The sequence below is a fragment of the Ruditapes philippinarum genome, unplaced genomic scaffold (genome assembly GCF_026571515.1).
Source record: "Ruditapes philippinarum isolate M1 unplaced genomic scaffold, ASM2657151v2 ctg6086_1_1_1_1, whole genome shotgun sequence".
NCBI classification, from domain to species: Eukaryota; Metazoa; Mollusca; class Bivalvia; order Venerida; family Veneridae; genus Ruditapes; species Ruditapes philippinarum.
The window spans coordinates 1-23426 of NW_026856588.1; the positions used below are offsets into that span (position 1 = coordinate 1).

Below are 23426 nucleotides of genomic sequence, written 5' to 3' on the forward strand. Positions count from 1 at the left end.
AAATAAATAAATGTCAAATAAAATATTATTTTGAGTTATCCTTTAAATAAATGTCAAATAAATATATTTTGAGCTATCCCTTTAAAATAAATGTCAAAGAAAATATATTTGAGTTTATCCCTTTAAATAAATGTCAAAATAAATATATTTGAGTTATCCTTTAAATAAATGTTCAAAGAAATATATTTGAGTTATCCTTCAAATAAAATGTCAAATAAATTTATTTGAGTGTATCCTTCAAATAAATGTCAAATAAATATATTTGAGTTATCCTTTAAATAAATGTCAAATAAATATATTTGAGTTATCCTTTAAATAAATGTCAAAGAAATATATTTGAGTTATCCTTCAAATAAATGTCAAATAAATATATTTGAGTTATCCTTCAAATAAATGTCAAATAAATATATTTGAGTTATCCTTTAAATAAATGTCAAATAAATATATTTGAGTTATCCTTTAAATAAATGTGAAATAAATATATTTGAGTTATCCTTTAAATAAATGTCAAATAAATATATAAGAGTTATCCTATAGATATATGTGAAATAAATATATAAGAGTTATCCTATAGATATGTGTGAAATAAATATATAAGAGTTATCCTATAGATATATGTGAAATAAATATATAAGAGTTATCCTATAGATATATGTGAAATAAATGTATAAGAGTTATCCTATAGATATATGTGAAATAAATACAAGAGGGCCATGATGGCCCTAGATCGCTCACCTGAATTATCAAACTCATCCAAACAATTACCTAGACAAGCATTCTGAACCAAAGTCTCATGACAGTGAGTCAAAAATGTGACCACTACAGTGTTAACAAGGATTATCCATATTTGAGCAGTGCGACCCTAGTTTTTTACCCAGGTGACACATATTCAAACTTGACCTAGAAATCATCAAAAACAAAACTTTCAGACCAATTTCCAGGATACTACTTGGATCAAAACAGTAGCAACTAGAGTGTTAACAAGATTTTCTATTTTAGGCTCCGGTGACCTAGTTTCACATGCGAGTTTCGAACTCATCCAAGCAATTACCTAGACAAACATCCTGACCAAGTTTGATGATAATGAGTCGAAAATGTGACCACTAGAATGTTAACAAGGTTTTTCCATTATTTGGGCGGTGTGACCTAGTTTTTCATCCAAGATGACCCATGTTCGATCTTGACTTAGAAATCATCAAAACAAACTTTCAGACCAATTAACAGAATATTTGGATCACAACAGTAGCCACTAGAGTGTTAACAATGATTTTTTTCTATTTTTAGCTCCTGTGACCTAGTTTTTCATCCGAAATGTCCCATGTTCGATTTATTCCAGCAATGACCTAGACAAGTTTCCTGACCAAGTTTGATGACAATTGAGTCAAAATTGTGACCACTAGAGTGTTAACAAGGTTTTTCTATTTTTAGCTCCTGTGACCTAGTTTTTCATCCGAGATGACCCATGTTTCGAACTCATCCGAGCTATCACCTAGACAAGCATCTTGATCAAGTTTGATGATGATTGATGCAAAAATGTGACCGCTAAAGTGTTAAACAAAGGTTTTTCTATTTTTAGCTCTGGTGACCTACTTTTTCATCCGAGATGACCCATGTTCGAACTCATCCAAGCTATCAACTAGATAAGCATCCTGACCAAGTTTGATGATGATTGATGCAAAAATGTGACCACTAGAGTGTTCACAAGGTTTTTCTATTTATAGCTCCGGTGACCTAGTTTTTCATCCGAGATGACCCATATTCGAACTCATCCGAGCATTATCTAAACAAGCATCCTGACAAAGTTTGATGATGATTTGGGTCAAAATGTGACCACTAGAGTGTTCACAAGGTTTTTCTATTTTTAGCTCCTGTGACCTAGTTTTTTTCATCAAGAGATGACCCATGTTCGAACTCATCCAAGCAATTGACTAGACAAGCATTCTGACCAAGTTTGATGATGATTGGTTCAAAAAATGTGACCACTAGAGTGTTCACAAGGTTTTTCTATTTATAGCTCCTGTGACCTACTTTTTCATCCGAGATGACCCATGTTCGAACTCATCCAAGCTATCACCTAGACAAACATCCTGACCAAGTTTGATGATGATTGGGTCAAAAATGTGACCTCTAGAGTGTTCACAAGGTTTTTTCTATTTTTAGCTCTTGTGACCTAGTTTTTCATCCGAGATGACCCATGTTCGAACTCTAATCCGAGCTTTCAACTAGATAAGCATCCTGACCAAGTTTGATGATGATTGAGGCAAAAATGCGACCGCTAGAGTGTTCACAAGTAATTGTGGACGGCCGGACGGACGACGGACGACGGACGACGGACATTCACCGATCCTAAAAGCTCACCCTGAGCAAGCTCAGGTGAGCTAATAAAAAAGTTATCCTATAGATATATGTGAAATAAATATATAAGAGTTATCCTGTAGATATATGTAAAATAAATATATAAGAGTTATCCTATAGATATATGTGAAATAAATATATAAGAGTTATCCTGTAAATATATGTCAAATTCAGATTAACAAGGATGGATTTTCTGGGACTTTGTTTTCTTTCATGTGAGGAAGCTAACCAGCAAGCTTACTGAATTGCTGGTTCAGGTGCATTTTCACACTTTCATGCCTGATATATGTTTCCTCCACTCTCAAAACTGGTGAGTTTTACAACAGAAGTTTTCAACCAATATCTAAGCCATCAAAAAAATGATACATAAACAAATATAAGTAGTATACAAAAATTGCATGAAATTAAAATTTTACCTTGAAATACTGCTTGACTTTATTCTGTATATATTGTGGATCGTTCCTCAATTTCTCTTTAAACAGCTTCATCTGGTTGTTGACACGTAACATCTCCGACACGTCACCATCATGGTTCCACATTGATGTCACAGACTAATCAAAGAATACGCACAGTATATTGAATTTATATAAATAGAGGATCTTGAATGAGTGTTGATGTTGTATTGAATTTATTAAACGAGTCATCTGAAAATGATAAAAACGAGGCTCTGCCGAGTTTTTATCGTTTTCAGATGACGAGTTTAATAAATTTAATACAACATAAACACGAAATTAAGGTTCTATTTATAACATGACCAGAAAAAGCGCTCTGATAAACGAAGAAAATAAATTGCTGTGCCTTTTTTCTATATAAGGAGAAATGGGTTGAAGTTGTTATACGGTTTCTGACCCTCATGCGCTAAAAAAAGTAGTACTAGTTAAAACAGTTTGTTTTAAGGAAAAACTATTGTGCTTACTGACATATAATATCACATTTATTTCGTCAAATTCATAACATGTTTTTATAGCAATAACAAGACTTAATATCATTCATTTGTAAAAATATCACATTGTCACCATCTTACTCATGACGTCACTGTTCATGTGTGTAAAGTTTGATAACCGGCATCTTGCATATGAACTCGAATTTAATCACTATCGCTGTCTATGTATCGTGCACGTTTGTGGCCTGAATTTTGATTTAATTTGGAGTCATTTTGATGAACATGCACATGAAATGTTCCACCATGTATGGGAGCGCTGAAAATACTCTGAAACCCACCGGATACATGAAGATTGGACCTTGAATCGGTGTTGACATGTGCTGTGTTATGGTTTAACTGTGCAGAATTTGAACACGGATATGGAATGTGATTCGCTGCCGCTGGATTGTTTTCTTTTACATTGGAATGAAGGATGTCTGATATTTGTCTGTGCTGATTCTGATTTATGTGACTATAATTGTTGATGGATGCTATATTCTTATGACCGGATATTTGCATAATTTGGTTAGGAGGAATGTTACTGTCATTCAATTTTTGAACAAGGTATTTTCGTGCACTGTGATTAGTAAGGCGTTTACTTGAATTTAAACCAGAATGCTGGACCATTCTCTTCATCATTGATCCTAGTTTGTTGATTCCGACTGGATTTCGTTTAAACCAGGTGTCACGGGGTGAAGGTAAGTGGATAGTTGTAGTTGCAATATAAAATGGATGGTCAAATTCAGAATAATTCATTGGACGTTTTTCAGCGTACAATTTGTAAACGGCAATCGGGCATCGATCACGATTTACAACATTTGCCCACATCTTAGGTTTTATTACCCTCACATCTCTCGGATTTTCACCGGACCGTGTTTTGGTTTGTCTCTCCGAAAATTGCAAGTATTCATGTCCGTTATCATCGGCCATTAATGAAACATCTCCCCAGCACATATCACGGTGTTCTTGACAACTTCTAAGTCCAAAATGTATGGTATTGTACAGCCAAAGTGTTTGAAGTATAGTGTCCGGTGTTCTTGTGCCAAGTTGGTCTGAGTTCCATAAATGGTTTATATCTTTGTCAGACAGCGGTTCACTTTTTTTTGGCAAGTTACCCCTCCCATCTTTTTTAAGCTGTCGTTGTTTCATAGACAGTGTCTCTCGAACTTTAGCAAATCCAGGGCCCAAAGCAATGGTTTGTTCATAACCTTTTCGACGTAACTGTCAATCAAAACTAGATATCATTCCACGCAGGACTGAAGGCTCATACTCGTCTCCATTTTGCTTTCTGACACTGACTAAAAACCGGCAAAGTAATGAGGACAATTCATTTTCTGGAATTTCATAAATTTCACGATTTTCGTTTATCTCAGGTTCTTCAAAGAAAGATTTCAGAATTTTCAAATCATTAACAGTTTTTATGAGAGTGTTTTTATTACTTTGCTCGTGGTTAAAGGCGTCAACATCAGAGTCAGAGACAATATTAAATCTGGACCTTGGCCGTGGAGTCTGTTCGGACATAGCGTTCATCTCGTCGGTAGGCACAATCGTCAATCTCTCCCTTTCAAGTTCAACTTCAAAGTTACTGTCAACTAGCCTGACCATGTAGCTCGTGGTGAACCCGCGGTAAACTATCTCAGTGACGATTCCAAGACCGTGACCGTCAATTCGAACCTGATCGTTGACAGAAATGACATTCGACGCCATATTTGTTTATGTTTTTTGACAGCGCGTAGTGATAGTGATTCGGCTCAATAGCATATTTATTACACTAGTGTATTACTGACCCATTTAATACGTAAAATAATGAATGGGTTTACAACACTCCTGCACCGTGGGTCATGTTATAAACAAACATTCAAAACACTTTTGACAATATTATAACAAATTCTTAAAGCTACATGCCTCCAGATAAGTGAAATATTTCAATGAAATCAAACTTGAGAAAAATGAACTAAAATGAAAGGAAAAGTAAAAAGTTTGAAGATTCAAGTAATATTTTACATATTATGTGTGATTAATGACTGAATTTTCAGTATGTACAACTATATTTCTACTGCGTTACTAATGCAGTAAAGGCTATTAATGCATATTTTGACCAATTTTTGCAGTCTTCGAAATTAACATTTTAAAGTTACTGGCCATTCGGGCCGGTAACATTTGAGAAGTTTCTCGCCCGAAACCAACTTTATTAGCCCGAATAAATTTTTCAAATTTTGATGGTTTTTTTATCTTTAATGCTGAAGGTAAATAAAAGAAACAAAAGGAAATCCAATACAAGTCTTGTGTCATAATTTAATTTATTGTTATTCCCTGCTGTACATGAAAATCATTTTTCATGGTTACTACGATACGATACTTGTCGTTTGACAATGGAAAACGGAACATAAACAAAGTTGGTTCCCAATAAATTACTCGCTTTACATGGCTAACAGAAGTAGGCCAAGAAACAGTAGTGACGTGGCAAAATGTGCGCGGTTGAACACCACTATAATGAATATGGCGATCGGAAATTTTACTCGCCAGGCGGGCGAGCAAAATTGAATTTTTGAGTCGCCCGAATTTAATATTTACTTGCCTGGGCGATCGGGCGAGTGCTAATTTCGAAGACTGTTTTTGGTAATTAACATGGTTTGTAAGTGCCATTGATAATGTGTAAATTGCTTCCTTTTGGTCACTTCACGATATTACACATTCAAATACATTTTCAAAATTTACATAAAAATTAGCATGAATCTGGAGGCGTGCTGCTTTAAAACATGTTATATATAGAGGATACTGAATTTGTGTAGGTAAATCAATACTAAATTTATTGACCAAATTGAATTAAAATTATATTATATGAGCCTCATTTAAGCACAGAATTGCTCTACTTGCATAAAATAAAAGCTGACGGCCGCTTTTAAAATATCATGATCAAGGTTTTGTTCAGAAATATTAAAATAAAGCAGCTAGATGTAAAATGTCTGGTCAGACTTCTAGAATGTTCCGACAGACCTGCCTCGATAATTGTGGCAAAGGGCAGTCATTTTCACCAAGAAATATAAAATATCGAATACCATTACGATGCCAAGACCAAAGTTGCTCGTCTGATGTTTTGTACTGAGTTCTATTCTGTGTAATAAAGCATCTATCCTCGACTGTTCAAATCCTTCTTGTATAACTTTGTCAATCGTGTCGGAGATTATTTGTTTCACTTTCTCCACGTCGTCCTTGTGAATACCTTGTAAACCGACAGAAAAAGAACTTTCCTTGGTGTACCCATTGTACCTAAAAATGGTGATTTGTTTTTTACTTAGGTTTTGACTGCGGAGATTTTTTAAGCAAGATTTGTATAGCATTTGATGTAAGTTAAAGTGACGTTATGCCCATCCAAGTGTAAATACTAGTAGTAGTCCATGAACAGGGGGAAAGGCAAAAATAAAAATAACTTGTCATTTTGCCATAATAATGTTAAATCTTATAGTTTACTATAAAAAAATAATCATTTATACAAGTGAGCAATTTCTATATTTATCATTCAGAATGTATTGGTTATGCTCAATCCTTAAAAAGAGTGGGACTGTTTTTTTAATAATTTATGTTGTTTTTATATTGAAACATAAATATTTCAATTTCATTCTCAATTCTTGGCAAATCAAAATTATCATACCACATCTTTTGAAATATACATTCTATTATTAATTCAACTCAACAGCAAACAAAACAAAAACAAAAAACAAAATGAAAAAAAAAATAAACGAGCATAATGTCACTTTTATAATAACTTGTGATAAAAACTTCATTTTATTGCTCAATTCCTTTCAAAATCAACCAAAGTTGTCATGGGTTTAAATGCTTTTAACTCAAAATGGACTAACAATCACACAAAAAAAATATTTTCAATTTCAGTACATTTTCTTGTATTCTTTTGCAAATGTTTCAATTTTTAGTATCCAAGTCTATCTATCTATTTAGGTATTAAATTTTTTAGGCTTTTAAACCTCATTGAAGCTCATATGAACTACAAAATTGGGAAAACATACCATGGAATGATGAAGGCAATACAAAAATTGGAAAAATTTAGTATATTAATTGATACATTCACTTTTCTCAAAAGGTGATAAAATTGCAATTATTTTTTCTTTTTAAATACAGAAAAAGCATTAAAATTTGAGGTGGTTGGGGACAGCAAAAAACATATTTAAGATATTAAAGTTACCTAAAAAAGTTGTGGTGATCAGGAACAAGAAATATATAAATTATCAAAGTTACCTACCCAACAACAGGAGCATAATCAGATCCGATGTTTGCCTCGAGTAATGCCTGATAGAATGGTGAAGTTTCCCCGTCTGTAAGCAGGTTTGAGATTATATTCAGGGTAGTCCCTTCCTCAACATCAGTAATACTACAATTATACAATACTTATTAGCATGTTTGTTTGGTTGGTATATCAATTTGAACATATTTTTCCCTGTTTCAGCGGTCGGTGGGTCCACCTAACAGGCTTTCCTGGAAAACGATAACCATTAAATTACCAATTTCTCTGGAAAAGATCACATGATTTCTGAATCATCAATGAGTGACAAATGACCATTAGACTATATATCAATTATAAACTGTCACTGAGAAATCATGAGGAAGAAAACTGTATAAATCTGTGACATATTGCCATTGCATAGCCATAAAGAGCTATAGATTTCCATCATGGCATATAAAGTAACATATTGCCATTATTTACTGTAGCATATTGTCTGCTATGTATAGTGTCATGGCAAATATAGTTGCAAATTGTGATAAAGTGGAACATACATATTTGTGGCATAAAACTTATCAGAGTTATAAAATAATCATGAGCATAGAACCTGTCAGTAGATCTGCCATGGCAAATAATAAGCCATAGAAAACAGAAGGCCATGGCCAATAATGAGCCATAGAAAATGGACGGCCATTGCAAATTATGATCCATAGAAAATAAAAGGCCATGGCAAATAATGAGCCATAGAAAAAAGAAGGCCATGGCAAATAACGAGCCATAGAAAATAGAAGTCCATGGCAAAAACAGTGGCAAACATTGAAACATGTATATTTGTTTCATCCTATGTTTATCTGTGGTGATGCTAGATATATAAACCTTTCACAACCTTGGAACCAGTCTGTAAATCTTACAAATATTGCAATCAATTGGCAAGATTTAGAATAGTGGCAAACAATAAATACAGTGTACTGGATAATGAAAATTTGTGGCATTTGAAAGAAATGCATGATGATAATCAAAAAATAAAGCGCATACATTTAGTTACAGTAAGATTAACTGTCTTTGTGATAAACAAATGTATCCTTTATTAAAGGCCATGTCTAAGGCAACTAAAATATACAAGGGAGGTAACTTATCTCACACTTAAGCATTTTCACCCTTGGCAATTACCTGCAAAAGCAGATGGCAAAGGAGAGAATGGATGCCATGTTTAAAGCAACACAGTATAAGCAGCTAGAAATCTACAATCTTATTAACTTTATACTATAAATAAGAATCAAGAGAGGTAATAAATGCCATCTTTAAACTTTCAACACCCTTGACAACTAAAAATACTATATAGGAAACAATTGAGGTCATAAGTACCATACTTGTAATGTTAAAGCACTGGCAAATAAAAAATGGCATCAAAAGGAGAAAAAAAATGCCATATCTGAAACATTGACAGTGAATACAACTAAAAAGCTTGCAGTCAAGGGAGCTAATTCTTGGGCAACTTACTCAGACAACAAGAAGTTGACGGCTACTGTTGTTTGTTTGTTAGGGTCTGGAGCCATTGTGTCAGGTTGACAGGTGATTGTTTCCTCTCTCTGAAAGACATGCCATATATTTAATCAATAAACTACTCAAGCTTAATAAACATATAAAAGGATGTGCATGCTTTTGGAATCTGATATGTATGTTCCTGCTAATAATATATATTATAATGTAACACACTTCTTACTATTTCCCTATGAAACAGATAGGGAAATCAAGTGCATTATTACTAGATACGTACAGCATAAAAAGCGAATGCTTACCAAACATATGACATCATAAATGACGTGTATAAACCAAATGATGTCAGGAAAATTACTTTTACGCTCAATGTAGTTCAACACATTTTTATCAATATTCATTTTTATTAGCATGTTAGAATGGAAATAGATATTAAGTTTTCTATATATATCATACTATAATGCATGGTTTATCATTCAAATGCTTTGTAATTAATCACTCAGGCCTATTAGCCTTCATATTATATTCCTTAGCATTTGAACTCAAATTGTGCATTATTTGTACTTATGTTATGAACATATTTCTCAAGCTTTAAGATATGAATATACTTGGCTTAAGTTTGATTTTTAATGATATATTAACTCATATAGAGATGTACCGCTTTAAAAGCACATCATGCGTCAGACATCCATAAATTTTTTTAATTCTTTAGAAATGTTAAACATGTGTTTGATATTATTTCCATAATGGATTTTGAGCATATTAGATGTTTATAAACAACAGAAGAAAGTTGCGCTGAATGTGCTGTTATGTGTTATAAAGGTAGCTAGTAAATAAATTCAACAAGTGTATTATATATACACATATACATTTTTTATAACCCTGATGAAGACTCGTGAGAGTCGAAACGTCGGTTATCATCATTAAATAAACCTTAAAACTTATCCTGTGTTGATTGTTTGTTCCACTTGTATTGATTTTCTTAGTATATATACACATGTACATATTTAATATTGTATAAAACAGTAATAGTCTATTTATTTTATTATATAACGTTTGTTTTCTCCTGCCAAATGTGGCGTCTATTAAGGTAGACGTCTGTTTTGTACAAAAGTAGTATTTTGACAAAATACTCATTCACTATGATTATACAAATTGCCAACAGAGCAAAAGTAGTAATCTATGTGGCAGATAAGTATATTCTGGAAACTGTTACAAGATAATAAATAGAAAGTTTGTGAGAAATAAATATCATAGCATTTCTGAGTCATAATGGGCATTTAAGTAAAAGACACTTACAGGGCTACTCCATCTCGGTTCAAGAGGGACCGACGTATCTGTTTCAATCTTCTTAAAGTGGCTGAGGTAGTTGTTGTTGATATACTGTAGGTGGTCCTCTAGCGGGAAATTTCCATACGTGAAAAACCTACGTATGTTAAAACATAAAAAAATACATACACAGTCAAATTTGTTCACTATTATGTTGCATAAGATCCTGATTTTCTGTTGTCTCCTTCAAATTTTAAAAGATCCAATTTTCCAGAATTGTTATTAAATTTATGTAAAAAATCATTAACTGTTTCATATATGGCATGACATTTCATTATCTCGCCTTGTTATTTGGATCGTCTAAGCATTTTCATAAACTAACTTACACATAACAAAAAGGTGAACTCCTTTCATTCTGTACAGAATTTCTTCACACATTTTTCTTTACACTACATTATCAATTCTTTGCACATGAAAGTGTCATACTGTTGGAATGAGTAAAGTTGCATTTTACACTTTACCTGGGGACTAGTGGGAATACAACTTTACCCAATAGCCCTCCTTTCACTGCCACTCATGTAACATTCTCCTTTATACCTTGGGCGGTATATCTGGAATTACTTAAGAATTACTTGGGTGGTACACTTGGAAATTACTTGGGAGGTATATCTGGAATTACTTGGTTGGTATACCAGGAATTACTTGGGAATTACTTGGTTGGTACACCAGGAATTACTTGGGAATTACTTGCGTGGTATACCAGGAATTACTTTGGAATTACTTGGTTGGTATACCAGGAATTACTTGGGAATTACTTGGTTGGTACACCAGGAATTACTTGGGAATTACTTGGTTGGTACACCAGGAATTACTTGGGAATTACTTGCGTGGTATACCAGGAATTACTTTGGAATTACTTGGGTGGTATACCTAGAATAAGAGCTGTCATTGATTCAGTGCAAAGCATATTGATGATATACCGATATTGGTTGACAAATATTGGCGATACACTGATATATCGATAAATACTCCAAATTTCTTGCATATAATACTTTTTCATACTTGTTTAAATGATTTTAGTAACATAAATCTTCCATTCCTGCAAAAATGTTGTGTTTCGTTTCTAAATGACCTTTGCATGATTTTTTTTTTTAACCATTTTTTTGTCATCACTGCTATGAAATGTGTCCATTATGCAACAACAAAGAAGTGTTAGACATGGCCACCTGCTTTTGTATGTTTTCAGTAAATTTTCATAATTTATAGACATTTAAATAATTTATGAAAATAATCGAATTTTTCAAATGTGTATTTATTATTGAAAAATATCATCAATACATCGATATTGACTCTATCGATGACAGCTCTACCTAGCATTACTTAGGTGATATACCTAGAATTACTTGGGTTTTAAACCTGGAATTACTTGGATGATATACCTAAAATTACTTTGGTTATATACCTAGAATTACTTAGGTGATATACCTAAAATTACTTTGGTTATATAACTAGAATTACTTTGGTGATATACCTAGAATTACTTTGGTTTTATACCTAGAATTACTTTGGTTTTATACCTAGAATTACTTTGGTTTTATACCTAAAATTACTTTGGTTATATAACTAGAATTACTTTGGTGATATACCTAGAATTACTTTGGTTTTATACCTGGAATTACTTGGGTGATATACCTAGAATTACTTTGGTTTTATACCTGGAATTGCTTGGGTGATATACCTTGAATTACTCGGGTGGTAAACCTAGAATTACTTTGGTTTTATACCTGGAATTACTTGGGTGATATACCTAGAATTACTTTGGTTTTATACCTGGAATTACTTGGGTGATATACCTAGAATTACTTTGGTTTTATACCTGGAATTACTTGGGTGATATACCTAGAATTACTTTGGTTTTATACCTGGAATTACTTGGGTGATATACCTAGAATTACTTTGGTTTTATACCTGGAATTACTTGGGTGGTAGTGTGTTTTATGAAAGTTTTTCAGATGATCCCAAGTTAAATCTGGAATGTAATCTGGATCACCTCCTGAGATTACGCCATATGTGTGACTAGGTAGTAACTTATTCTGTACTGTCTCCGCAAATATATTCTGCTGACTCGACTGAAATGTAGAAGGGTGATACATCATTAAGTGAGTCAACTTGACTGAACTTATTTTTAAAAGTCATATGCTAAGGTTAATATAGAAATATATCAGATTGAAATTAACAAAACAGAAATTATTTAAACTTTGAACGATCTAAGAATATGATCACAGAAACATTTTCAGGAAAAAGAACAATGTGGGTAACCAACCTCATTTCTGAGTTATCTGCCCTTGAATTAAGATTTTTTTTTGCTTATTCAGGCCATACATGCAATCTTTATATATGTCGTTATTGACAGAAATTACCTGTTAAAACAGGTGGGGGTAACAAAACAAAAGAGATCAGAATATAAGGAAGACATGCCCTGTGCCAAGAACAAGAAGCAATGTTTTTTTAACTAAATAAACCTAAAACAAAAACTAATTCCCTTTGACAAAGGTAAAACAAATAGGGCCTTACTCAAAGGACGAGTAGGAAAATCTATTATTAACCCTCAATGATCTTGACCTTCACACAAAAATAAATTAGAAAAATCTGTTAGTATATAAAAGGTGCTAAAAGAATTGGAAAGTGAGTGTGACAGGACTGGAGGAAAAACTTGGAACTATATGCATGTACTGTATCAGACAAGTTTAGGAGCAGTATAAAATTTTATATAACACTATTAATAATGAAGAATGAGACAAATGCCTTGTTTGCTTTGATTGTTTGTTTTTGGATTTTCATGTGATTTTAACAAACTTTTGGTCATATCTCTGCAGTCGGTCAAACTTACCAGCTTTTCTGGATAACTAACCATTAATTACCAATTTCTCTGCCAGTGACTGACTACGTATCCCACATGTTTTTCAACAGTGAGATACAAATGACCATTTAACTCAATTTACTAGATTCACCTGTAACAGAGAAATTAGGATTGAACCAGTGGCCCCTGGTTTACCAATCTAACGCTCTCCCTATTGAGCTAAGTGGATGGACACAAGACGTTAAATAAAATCATACTTACAAAAACACCCTTCATCTCATTATAAACCACTCCTTTAAAATTGATTGGTGAATCTTTATCTTGTATATTCTCATGTTCCAGTCTCCAACCTTCTTGGCTGAAAATATAAAATAGATAAATATTTGCATATATTTATAAAAATATTTCTATATACATGTGTATTCTGAAGAGATAGAGTGAGTGAATGATTTGAAACAATTTGAAATTGTGCACACAAGATATTGATCCAGGGCCTATATTAAAAATATTTCTGGTATCTTCATGTTGAAAACCTCATTGGAGTCTCCTTAAACTTATAAAAATGTAATTCTTAACATTGGATCTTATAAGTGATTTTTCTAGCCTAAAGATGTGCTGCAACAACCCAAAACCATGATAAATATCTTAAATGAACTTGTCCATCTTTCAATCTGGACAAAACCATTCATTACTTTTAGGGAAAATTTCAAAACATGTACTTTAATGAAAAGCTAACAGGGCAGCTGAATGCCATCTAATCTTGGTTTGCACTGGTCACACAGGCAGAATTTGTTGCTGCCTGCTGACTAAGGGTGAAAGAAAGACTAAATTGCTTACTTGAAATCTAGCTCCCTAAGTTGTGGATAAAACACAGCATCAAGGTATATGGACAACAAATTATTATAATCTTGTCTGTTCTGACTTGAAAATGGATACATTGTCCAGTCACTTGCTGCAAGGAAATAGAAATATCAAAATATTTGATAAACTGTTTTATACATTATTAAATACAGACTGGTTTACAAATTGTTTTATACAGACTGGTTTACAAATTGTTTTATACAGACTGGTTTACTAATTGTTTTATACAGACTTGTTCACTAATTGATTTATAAAAGCTGGTTTACTACTTGTCTGATACAGACTAGTAAACTGATTGTTTTATACACACTGGTTTACTGATTTACTAATTGTTTTATACAGACTAGTAATATAGTTTTTTATATACACACTGGTTTACTGATTTACTAAATAAATTGTTTTATACAGATAAGTAAACTACATACATGTACTTGTTTTACACACACTGGTTTACTGATTTACTAATTGTTTTATACAGAATGGTTTACTAACAGTTTTATGCAGACTGGTTTACTAATTGTTTCACACTGACTGGTTTACTAATTGTTTTATACAGACTGATTTACTTATTGTTTTTACTTTTATACACACATATTTACACAGACTGAATTGGTTATTGTTTTTATACAGACTGTTTACAAATTACTATATATGGACTGGTTTACTATAATTGTTTTGTACAGGCTAGTTTTTCTAAATTTTAAATACAAAGTAATTTACCAATTATTATTTAATACCTGTTAAAGCATTCATAAATGTAGCTAGAGATCTGTTGAGCATCTTGAAGAAGGGATCTCTCACTGGAAACTTCTTAGACCCACACAGGACCGTGTGCTCGAGAATATGAGGAACACCCGTACTATCCATAGGGGTTGTCCTGAACGCAACACTGAAAGTAAAACAGTCAATCAGGCGAGTTGCTCAATGCCAAAGTATAGTTTATACACAGTATTTGTCAGGACAATGGTCATTATCATTGTATAATAGGGTGACATTCATATTGCATATGCAGAGAATCATTAAAATCATTTATCATTTCCTTATCTTTAAACGTATTTTTCTAAAAGAAATTGGTGTCACTTATTTGAAGGCAAGCAATTTTAAAAATAACTTTCAATAAACAGATCAAATTTTTCTTCATTCCTTTCTACATAAAATCTTTTAACCACTGATATAAATTATTTTTAAAAAACATGGGAGATATAATTAATACACAAAAAGAGGTTTCAAGACAGAACTATATCAAATCTGTTGCAGGTGATTTGGGGTAGAGGGGGGAGTAGGGGAGTTTTGGTAACTAAATATATGAATCATCCCTGCCTTTATGAAGATACTTGGCTCCAGTCAGATCATGACTAAAGGTAACTGTTGCCAAAAGATGATCTTGGACAACTTACAAGACAAAATTATGGAGAGGAGATAGGTCTTCAGAATATTATAAACTTGTATACATACCTGAAAACATTGTTGGTATCATCCCTGGCTACATGAAGATGCTCCGCTCCCGTCAAATCATGATTCAAAGCAACTGTTGTCAAAAACAGTTCTGGTACATTTTCAACCTAAAAAAATGATTTTTTTACATAATCTTAGCCTTACCCAATGAAGAATATTGGTTTCAAAAATATGCACAATTTTTTTTTTTTTTTAATTTTTTTTTTCGTGTGAAAATGATCAGATTATTTAGAACATATCATTCTTGAACAGGATCATGATTGTACTGTACAAAAAGGGAGAATTTTACCGACTATTCTCAGCGCTTGACAGTAAGAAAATGGGCATTACCTTGAAAAACAGTAAGTCAGAGTTTTGGACTTGTGCCCATTGTGTTACATAATCACAGAGAACAAGTGTTAAACATGTATTAAATATGAAGTTTCAACCCATTCCCTGCAGTAGTGTTGAAGATACCAATTTGCATGCAAAAAGTTAATCAAAATGTGACTCCAAAACAGGACTGGTGTGAGTACAATAGCTATTCCTAGTCTTTGAATTGTTGAGTCTCTAAAAATTAACATTGTTACATTCTGAGAAAAGTTTGACATATGTAATGCCAGTAGTAAACACATTCATTTAGGAAAACTAATGAAACAAATGACACTTTACAAAGTCATTATCAATTTTGTAAAAAGAAAATTTCCCATACATTTGTATGACCAAATAAAAAAAAGGCATGTACTAAAGAAGTCCATAAAACTATACCTTTTTCACAGTATATCCATGAAGTTTTGTTCCGGGCTGCAAGGCCCTAGCTGTGTCAAGGACAGTTTTTGTTTTCACATTCCCCTTGGGATATGATTTCAGGAGTTTGCTTGAATGATACAGTCTGAAGGAATAAAATATCATGCAGTTACTTAAATGTCTTTAAAGTTTTCTTCCTTTTTAAGTTTTCTCCCTTCTCACTTACTTACTATTCTATTGCATTCTTCATTATGATTATTATAAAATTTATAAACCATCTTTTGCACTAATTAATCATAAATTTGACCCACAAACCTGCTATGGAATGGGGTGAAAGTGGAAGGTGGGGGGGGGATAGAGGAGGGAATGTGATAGGTTTTTGTTGCTACTCCAAATTGACTTGGAATATGTCCAAAACACTGTACCATCCTTTGCACCAACCAACTGTAACCAAGCTCACCTTTGTTTGTTTGTTTTGGGTTTTACTTCACATCAACACAGTATAGATCATATCATGATGTTCCAGCTTTACTGGTGCAGGAAGACCTCAGGTGCCCTTCCTTGCATTATTTCAGGCACGAATGGGCACCTTAGTAGAACCACCGCATTCCGTAAGCTAGCTGGATAGCTTACTCACATGAAAGAATCGAAAGTCTTTGTCGGGATTCGAACCCACAGCGGTGAGGGGCAAGTGGTTTGAAGTAAACGACCTTAACCACTCGGCCACAGACGCCCCCAAGCTCACCTATAATACTCTTTGGGAAGGATAGGAAAAGCAAGCGAAATGAGCTAAGTTTCTTTAATTTCAGGGCTTAAATGAGATTTGTTTAAATTGCAGTGCCAGAGCTGTGATTTTTACTATCAAAAAAATTATGGTAGCAAAAGGTATGATATTATAAACTTGGCTGGAAATAGACCAACTGGTACATTTTTTTTCTAGATGTTGATTTTAAAGGAATCCATTGAGGTCCAAACATCTAAAAAGGTAAATGTAAGTTTCATTGTATTTATTTGTAGAAAACATGTGTTGTACTGGGCTCTTTCACAGTACTTAATAGGTGTTTATAAGTCAACTCAGTCTGTGCGAAAGTCTGTCGGTCCTCGGACCTCGCCAACTAAAAATCAGGAGGGCCGAGATAAATTTCTATACAGTCAGTCCTCATGTCCGAATAAAATTTCAGCCAGTTTGAAAATTTTTGGCCTTCTGAAATATGCAAAACTTCCAAGATCGATCTTTTTTTTTTCATTTTTGCTTGTATTCACAGACCCAGATAACCAAAATCACCGCAAGATACAACCAGTTTTTGCTAAGTAATGTAAGCCACCATCTTGTCTTGGACAATTTCCTTACCAAAACATATTTTGTCTCCAACCTTTGAAAGATGTATCGTTTTCTTGTGAATTAAACTAAAGTTTTATATACATGTATTATGTTTTTGTATATTTTTTTCATAGTATCTGATAGTTAAGTCTGATAATTCATATTTTCTAAATATTTTTGTTTATAATTATGGCAACATCCCTCCCCCCCTCCCACCCCTACAAAAAAATACAGAGTCCGGGCCGGGAAAAAATCATCAGGGCCGGAAATAAATATAAGGATCCCAGTCCTTGTGGCCGGAAAAAAAATTTTGACTTTAGCATTGACTGGTCAACTTTCCCTGAATTTTTAGTAGCAATACATTAACCGTCCAAAAAGGTAGTCCAACTAATAAGACTTGTCAAAGAGACGTCAAGATAATTTTGGACAGGCGATGTAACGGTTTCCAAGTATGAAAAAAAAGTTTGTAAAATGGGTCAAACCGTTCACTCCGAATAAATTAGGCTACTAAAAAGGTTGAAATTGTTTCATGGTAGTGGAATCTTAGAAGAAAACTGCAACATATTTTAGACTTTTGAAAGCATAAACGGTATATATTTTTTTTTAATGCGTTTATTTAAGGTCGCCGCCGGTAAGCCCATATGGGCGACCGTACACTCAAGTCGGGCCACCCTAGAGCGTCCCGCCGAGATTTTTTCGTCGATTTTTTCCACCTTTATTGGTGGAGGAAGACCCCAGGTGCCCCTCCGGGCATTATTTCAGGCACGAGCAGGTACCTGGGTAGAACCACCGACCTTCCGTAAGCCAGCTGGATGGCTTCCTCACATGAAAGATTTCGACTCGAGTGAGGATCGAACCTACAGCGGTGAGGGACCTGTGATCTCAAGTCAGCAACCTTAACCACTCGACCACAATATAATAATAAATATAATATATAAATAATATAATAAACCATATAATATCTATAGAGATATTTAAATATGAATGTATGTACATAATATTATGAAATAAAACAATTTTCAAACATCGAAGAAGATGTAAAATATGTACTGCAAATATTTGTGCATATTTATATGTAATCATTAAAATATATGCATTCATTTCTTATTGTAAAATTTGACTTAAACTTTATAGAAAATTAATTTTTTATTACCTCCCTTTATTTACATGAAATGTTAGATTCGGTAAAATCTTTATAAATATTAATTAATGCTTTCTGGAACTTACAATATTGATAAATCTTAACATGAGCACCATATTTTTGATTTAAAACCATAAAAAATTGTGTTACAGGATCTTTTATTTATAATTGTAGCCTTAATTTATTCATCACATGATCATCTACTGATCAATTCGAGGAAAAATACGTAAATCGTCAACGTAACGATAATTTCCTTACTTGTATAAAAATATATCTTATAGAATTGTGCCGCAGTCGGAAACCTGACGTACATAGTGGCGCTGTCCTAATAACACCTACATATCCGAAAACTATATCAAGTAGGCTTGTGAAATACGGCAAAGTTCAAGGTTATTACCTGATTGAAATCGTTCGGTGACGTTGAAGAGCCGATTTATACATGATTATATGTATCTTCTTAATGTATCTTTGTCTTTCTTTTAAGCAATCAACTATTTCTTTGCTTTAAATATTATGAAACAAAAATAATTTGACATTCAACACATGGAGGCTGCCATCTTGAAAGGTTATGTCTAAAATTCTATCCATCGGTTTTTCAGTAATTTTTTTCCAGGGGTGTGTTTAAATGTAAAATGATCATAGTTATGTTAGCAGAAGAGACTTTAGCGAACATCAAAATAAAAGTGACATATAAAGTTATGGAAGCCAGTTCTCTCAGTTTAACAAAGAGGAATATGAGTATATATGAATATTGCATGTAAACAGAAGTCCCTATGTCTATGCACATTTACTATATGACTGTTGACCTTGACCAAAAAATTGTTAGATAGGTAGAATTCATATAGATGTCTCTTTATACGAAGTTAAGTTGTAATATGTTTTTTAGTATTGGAATGAGTGACAGGCACAAGTCCTATACAGGAATATATTACTCTTGGGTGTGGGCGAATTTACATTCATGGGGCATGATTAACATTTAATTGATTTGTACAAGATATCAAGGCATTGGTACATATTCAATATTAAAGCTGGAGGCATTGAAGTTTATATCAATAAGACTTAAACATATTTTCCCTAAGCATTTTAATAAAAATTATGTCCACTTCATCTTGGTATAGGAAACATTTTTAAAAAATGGATATGATGTAGATACATGAACAAAAATTTTAAGAGGTCAAGAAGGCAGTACCACATGCCAAATATTTAAGATTTGGGCATTAATTGCGTATGTGTTTCTATATAAGACGTGTCCTTGACCTATGTGTAGAATAATATTAACAACTATGAGGACTCCTGTATAGTGTGGTAAATGTACAGTCTTTGGTTTCATAGATATAATTTAAAGAGAAACTAAATTACACATTAGGGACAACAGATGAATAGGGATCCCAATTCCATAACTTGCTCATAGTGAGCATAAAAGGGATCTATATTGTAAGAGGGTTTGGTATAATGATCATCTCCTGTACAAAGATTTAAATTATGAAGGTGAACAAGTGTGCATGGATTTTCACCATTTTTTTTATTGTTGATGTGTAATTGTAGAAGACTGGTTGAATTTACAGACGTTTTGTTTTGAGGAAGTGACACAACTGGCTAATGAAAGGTCTGTTTAGGTTGATACTCTCTTGAATACTAATGCTTAAATGGGGCCCCAGGGGTCTTCTTTCACGACTGAAGCTCTTATGTTCCTTTTTATACTTTTTTGTTTCTAAACTCTAATGCAAGGAGACAAAGTAATACTTGTGGTGGTTTTAAGTTAAGGACTTTATCAAGAAAGTAAATGAAAAATGAACAACATAAAAAGGTAATATCAAACTTTAATTCGTAGGCTATATCTTAACATAAATGTATGAAATAAACAACAAAATGACAAAACCAAATTGATAGTCTTGTACCTTTAAAAATATTAAAACAAACCTTTCAATAGGACAGATTATCATTTTCCCTATGAAATCATTACGATACGTGTACAATATTTTAAACAGAATATCTTTGATCATTCAGAAAAGCCGGGATGGTATTAGATATATAGAGATCCCGGGAATTAACCACTGCCATGTCATATTCAGAAAAGCCGGGATCGTATTAACCCATTACGCGATATACACGCCTTTTAACGCCTTTTTCACCCCTCTAAATATATTTAAATCTGAATTAATTTACCATTCATAACATACAATAAAAAATAAAAAGTTATCGTTTAATCGCCTTTCATTACCACAATAATCAACACAAATATAGTTTATTCCTTTTCCCTATATATCTAATACTATCCCGCATCCCGGGCGTCCCGGATCCCGGGATTTCCCCCCACCCTAAATATCGGAAAGGATAAAATGACAAAAAAATGCACAGAACCAGATGAACACTTATGTTAATTAACCAAACGAAAACTTACTACAGAGAAAACAGGTGAAATCGCTAAATCAAAAGTCAGTGTAAACAAGTAAAATGGTTTCCTGCGGGGAACATTTTTAATGATATAAAGATATTTCATTTAACTATTTTCAACATTGTTTGGGGGGATAAATAAACGTTTGTATCAGGAATATAGTTGACAATAATCGATCAATATAGAAGAAGGTCTTTGGAAACTGGTGACCGTTGATGACCGGAGAAGGTCGAACATAACACAATTATTCTTTTTAAGAAAATGATTACATAGGCCTACCATTTTATGAAAAATTTCGAGCAAAATAAAAATAAATAAATAAAGTAAACACACAAGTTTACGCAGAAAATATCTCTATTTATTATGGCAGATGCCACTACTCGTGAGCATTTTAATTTTGTAGATTTTCAGTTTAAACAATTTATTGATAGTAAATTTTGTGATAGATCTACATATTAATTTAAAGAAACATTTATAATTTTCAAACACATCGATCATTCAAGTTTTCCACCTAAAACGGTAAACTAATTATAGAAAATTAGAAATATCACGTAATAGTTTTTTGTTCTTAATTAGGTGTAATTCTGACTCATTCCCTAGAGGTAAATCCGTAACATACCGGTAATCGGTATTTAGCCAGATTTTCGAAAAGGTCAATTAACCATTCATGTACGGTTTACAGATCACATGCTCCTCCATGTACCGAAAACAGGTCACGTGCTCCTCCATGCCTCAAAAGTTAAACGCGTACTAATACCCTGCGATCTCCAGACCGCAGGGATTGGAGACCGCAGGGAATAAGATTTATTGAAAAGAATTCATGAAAACAAACATTTAATCATCATTATATCTTTGCGATCAAAGTAATATACTTGCTGCTTTTTAAAAATGGCGTTAAAATTGAAGTTTTTTTTTGACGCTATGTAAGATTAAATTTGATTGGCTAAATAATTTTGGAATCCAGCACTGACAGATAAATTTTTGTAGAAAGCTGGAAGCCAAGCTTCGATTAAATTTTTGGATTGATTCGTAGTTTTAGGTTGTTTCTCAGTAAAATCCTAATGTAATACCGGCTCGCCGTGGCGAGCCGGCATAAAAACTTAGGACAAAAACACTTTTTAATAAGTAATATTTTATCATTGCAAATGAAACATTTCAAATAAAGATATGTTTCTTAAATATTAAATGTTATCGCTATTGATGGTCTTCGTGTTTTTTTTTTTTGTTTTCTTTTTGTAATTTAATAAATAACTAAGTTGTCAGATAATGCATACATGTATATATATAGTTTATGATTGCATATATAAAGACCTCTAAATAACCATATTCGCTTACGAAAAGCGTAAAAAATGTCCAATTCAATAATTTTATATAAAGTTTTGTCAAAGTCTAAAATAATTTATGAAATACACGAAAAACAATTAAAATAAAATATAGGGGACGAGTTAGAGACGAGTTGACCACGGGATGGGTTGTCCACGGGACGAGTTGACTAAAAAGGTGACGAGTTGACCACAGGACAAGTTGACCAAGGGACAGTTTGACTCTGAATCCTTTTGAGAGAGAGAGAATTTCTTTATGATTGTCATAGATGATGGATACATTAGACAATATAGAGAATGAACAACATTTTTTCTTTGTTTCTTTGTTTAAAATATGACAATAAAAGAAAAAATTACCATAAAAAATGGTGCGTAAACACTAAAATCACATGCAGAAGCACAAAATTCAATGTACAAATACATAGGTCTATTGATTTTTGTCAGAATAATTGTATTGTCAATGATATCATTTTAAAAGCCTAGTTTTAATTCCAAACTTATTATTATTATATTTTTTTTGTGTTGACTGATATAAGTATGACTAGTTTTTTTCCAGATACTTATATAACAGACAAAGCTCCATATATGGTATCTAAATATGAATCTTTTTATGTGTAATGTAAAGGATTGATCAAAAAGTTCTTGGCCCAATGTACTTCCGGTAGTCAGAGGACCCAACTAATGGTCTTGCTTTTCAAGATAATCGCCCTCTACATCAATGCACTTTGCCCACCTGTGCCCCAACTTGTTTTACCCTTCAAAATAGAACTCTCTATTTTGGTCCTCAAAGGACTTATTGACCGCCTACACGACACCTTCATTGCTTCCAAAACGTCTACCACGATGCTTGGTTTTCAGTTTCGGAAACAGGTAGAAGTCAGACGGGGCAGGTCCGGAGAATATGGGGGATGGGGAAGAATTTCAAAGCCGCAGTCAGTTGCAGCAGCCATCGCAACTTGGGATAGCGTGCAGGAGCAGAACGCCTTGAGTCAGTTTGCCCCTACTTTTACGCCAGTTTTCTTGACGCAGACGTCTCAGTTCGTCTGCATAGTAAGTACCGTTTAT

At 33.2% G+C, this 23426-nt stretch overlaps 1 protein-coding gene across 1 annotated transcript; it reads right to left on the reverse strand.

Moving 5' to 3' along the window:
• Window positions 1–2771: 2771 nt before the first annotated feature.
• Window positions 2772–19215, reverse strand: LOC132747057 (presequence protease, mitochondrial-like; the record flags this gene model as incomplete). The annotated part of the gene is given in 12 exon segments (XM_060736365.1): window positions 2772–2906; window positions 6337–6547; window positions 7536–7664; window positions 9015–9103; window positions 10311–10437; window positions 12249–12409; window positions 13402–13498; window positions 13978–14092; window positions 14739–14890; window positions 15457–15563; window positions 16204–16327; window positions 19042–19215. Coding segments are annotated over 12 exon segments (1491 nt in total), but the record flags the coding sequence as incomplete, so codon positions are not given.
• Window positions 19216–23426: the final 4211 nt, after the last annotated feature.